The 3,527-nt window shown below is 47.2% G+C and overlaps 1 protein-coding gene across 1 annotated transcript in view; it reads left to right on the plus strand.

Annotated features, from left to right (window-relative positions):
* Positions 1 to 6: 6 nt before the first annotated feature.
* Positions 7 to 3,527, plus strand: part of LOC118739657 (toll-like receptor 6) — a 6,868-nt gene continuing 3,347 nt past the window's right edge. The window contains 1 exon segment of the mRNA XM_036471108.1: positions 7 to 3,527. Coding sequence (XP_036327001.1) covers positions 908 to 3,527 — 2,620 coding nt within the window. The 5' untranslated portion in view covers positions 7 to 907.

The raw sequence follows: 3,527 nt of genomic DNA on the forward strand, positions 1-3,527 counted from the left end.
CCTTGTGGCAAGTGCGGCGTGTGGAAGTGTTGTAACACTCTGACTTGTATGTGAGTGCGGGAAAATTTCGCTAAATTTTACGAACTGTATTTTGTGCCGAAAATAGCAATGTAACGGTGATCAAAGGACTCCACACTCACAGCGCGACCACATTGACTATCTATACATAGAAAGACACGAAGGCGTAAACGCCGAAGTAATACCATTTTTGTGTTTCAACGCTTTGTGCTTGAGTGGGCGAACGACCGACAACGCTAACTTAAAGTAGAAAAATGCTTCGTGAAAAGTAATGCGAAAAATATTTGTGGCAAGCGAACTTTAACGAAAACAAGAAGCGAAAAGCTGAGTGAATTGGCGAAGCGAGAGAAATTAATGAACATTAAAGGGCACAGAAAATGTTCTAATTTCAATGTGAGTGTAAGTATAAACACAAAACTGTGAAAATACACTTAAGTTGAGTAAGAAAAAAAAACAAACAGCAAAACAGCCAGTGAGTAAAACTTTGAACTCGAAAACGGTGCATGTTGCACGTGCGTTGCAAGTAAATTGTATAGTCGAATTTACGATTTTAAAGTTGAAACGAAGATCTATGCGATTTGCCTTCAGCTCGCGACGAAGGACATCAAACGATGCAGGCTATCTTGAAAAGCGGACCTTGAGTGCATTGTGGCAAGCGTGTGTAAAATGTACAAAATCAATTTAGAGTGAGCTTCACACAGCTGCAAGAACGCATAAAATGCGCAAAGCAACAAAAATAGCAACGACAAGAACACTTAGCATTTGAGGCCAGACAAACGTAGAAGCCCTTAACTGCCAGTTTCATACTTCCTTGCAACTCACTCCTACCCAACTTGGTTTCTAATTACTGCACCGTCACTCCATTCCCTACTCTTTGCGAATTTTCACCATGGCCACATACTACCTACGACGACATCAACAAAGCCAACAATCAAAACAAACGTTCTATCAATATGCCACAATTGCCATTTTACTCTTAACGCTCATTGCTGGCGGTAATATGCAGCAACAGCAGCAATTGATGCAACAAGCGCCTAGCTTGCAGCAGCAACAACAACAACAACAGCAGCTGCCACAGCAGAAGCAGCATGCTGCAACTGCAAAGCAACAACAGCAACAGCAGCAGGCTCAGCAAGCGCATCAGCAGCACTCGAACGCGATTATGGGCGAGGCTGGTGTGACGAATTCCCAGCTGTCAAAACCGCCCACAGCCACACACTACGGTGGCGCCAATCTGCAACCTGGCATTGCGGGCGGCATGCTTGCCGGCACAGCTAGTCAGGATCCGCGCTACGACGCGCCCGATGATTGCCACTTCCTGCCCGCCGCTGGACCGGAGCACCCCGAAATAGCGCTCACTTGCAATCTGCGCACCGTCAATAGCGAATTCGACACAACAAACTTTAGCGTCATACCAGCCGAGCATACGGTGGCGCTGCATGTGCTATGCAACGACGAAATCATGGCGAAGAGTTCGCTGGAGGCGCGTTCCTTTGCGCATTTGGTGCGGCTGCAGGAACTCTCCATACAATACTGCAAGCTCGCTAAGTTCAATCGCCACGTGCTGGAGGGTCTGACACAGCTGCGCAACCTCACCGTGCGCACAAACAATATTCTGTGGCCCACAATCAACTTCGACATTGAGGCGGATGCTTTTGCAGTGGTTAAGAATTTGGAGCGTTTGGACTTGTCGTCGAATAATATTTGGTCGCTGCCGGACAATATATTCTGTGCGCTGAGTGGCTTGTCCTCGTTGAATATGAGCGAGAATAGGCTGCAGGATGTGAACGAGCTGGGTTTTCGTGAACGCAGTAGGGAGCAAATGGCCGGCGTGGGCGGCTCTGAACAATCAACTGCTGCCACGCCTGAGCTTTCCACCAAGCGTCAACAATCTACAATCGGCAACAATAGTAGCTGCAATTTCGATCTGGAAATACTGGATGTATCGTACAACCACTTTGTGCTGCTGCCAGCCAATGGTTTTGGTACACTGCGGCGCTTGCGCGTATTACAAGTCAACAACAACGAGATTTCCATGATCGCTGATAAAGCTTTAAGTGGTTTAAAGAACTTGCAAGTGCTAAATCTCAGCTCGAACAAAATCGTCGCGTTGCCCTCTGAGCTGTTCACTGAGCAGGCAGGCTCGATACAGGAAGTGTACTTGCAGAATAATTCAATTAGCGTTCTATCACCGAAACTCTTCTCAAATCTCGATCAGCTGCAGGCCCTCGATCTTTCATACAATCAGATCACTTCCACTTGGATCGATCGCAATACTTTTGTCGGACTTATACGTCTGGTGCTCCTCAACTTGGCACACAATAAGCTCACCAAGCTAGAACCCGAAATTTTCACCGATTTATATACCCTACAAATTCTTAATTTGCGCCACAATCAGTTGGAGAATATCGCCGCTGACACTTTTGCGCCAATGAACAATCTCCACACACTGCTTCTCTCCCATAACCGCCTCAAATACCTGGACGCTTACGCGCTCAATGGACTGTACGTGCTTTCGCTGCTCTCACTGGACAATAATGCCTTGATCGGTGTGCATCCTGAAGCCTTTCGCAACTGCAGCTCACTGCAAGATCTCAACTTGAACGGCAATCAGCTTAAAACAGTGCCGCTGGCTTTGAGAAATATGCGCTTGCTACGCACAGTCGATCTCGGCGAGAACATGATCACCGTGTTGGAGGACAACGCCTTCAAGGGGTTGGGCAATCTTTACGGACTACGTCTGATTGGAAACTATCTTGAAAATATAACGATGAATGCCTTTAAAGACCTGCCCAGCTTACAGATACTCAATCTTGCACGCAATCGCATCGCGGTTGTGGAACCAGGCGCCTTCGAGATGACCTCAAGCATACAAGCGATACGTTTAGACGGCAATGATCTAGGCGAGATAAATGGCTTGTTCAGTAATATGCCATCTTTGCTCTGGCTAAATATCTCCGATAACCGTTTAGAGCACTTTGACTATGCGCATGTGCCACATACGTTGCAGTGGCTCGATCTGCACAAGAATCGCTTGGGTGAACTCTCAAACCGTTTCAGCTTGGACACGCAGATACGGTTGCAAACACTGGATGCCAGCTTCAATCAGATACAGCGAATCTCACCCTCTTCAATACCTAACTCCATCGAGTTACTCTTCCTCAACGACAACCTCATACACATGGTCGATCCGGACACCTTCATGCACAAGTCCAATTTGACGCGTGTAGATCTCTATGCCAACCAAATCACAACCTTAGACATCAAGTCCCTGCGAATACTGCCTGTACATGAACTCCGTTCGCTTCCTGAGTTCTATATCGGTGGCAATCCGTTCACCTGCGACTGCAATATCGACTGGCTGCAGAAGATCAATCACATCAAGTCGCGTCAATACCCGCGTATTATGGATTTGGAAACAATCTACTGCAAGCTGCTGAACAATCGAGAACGCGCCTACATACCACTCATCGACGCCGAACCGAAGCATTTCCTGTGCACCTACAAGA

This window comes from Rhagoletis pomonella, unplaced genomic scaffold, assembly GCF_013731165.1.
Source record: "Rhagoletis pomonella isolate Grant_MI unplaced genomic scaffold, Rhpom_1.0 Rhpom_scaffold_00005, whole genome shotgun sequence".
Classification (NCBI taxonomy): Eukaryota; Metazoa; Arthropoda; class Insecta; order Diptera; family Tephritidae; genus Rhagoletis; species Rhagoletis pomonella.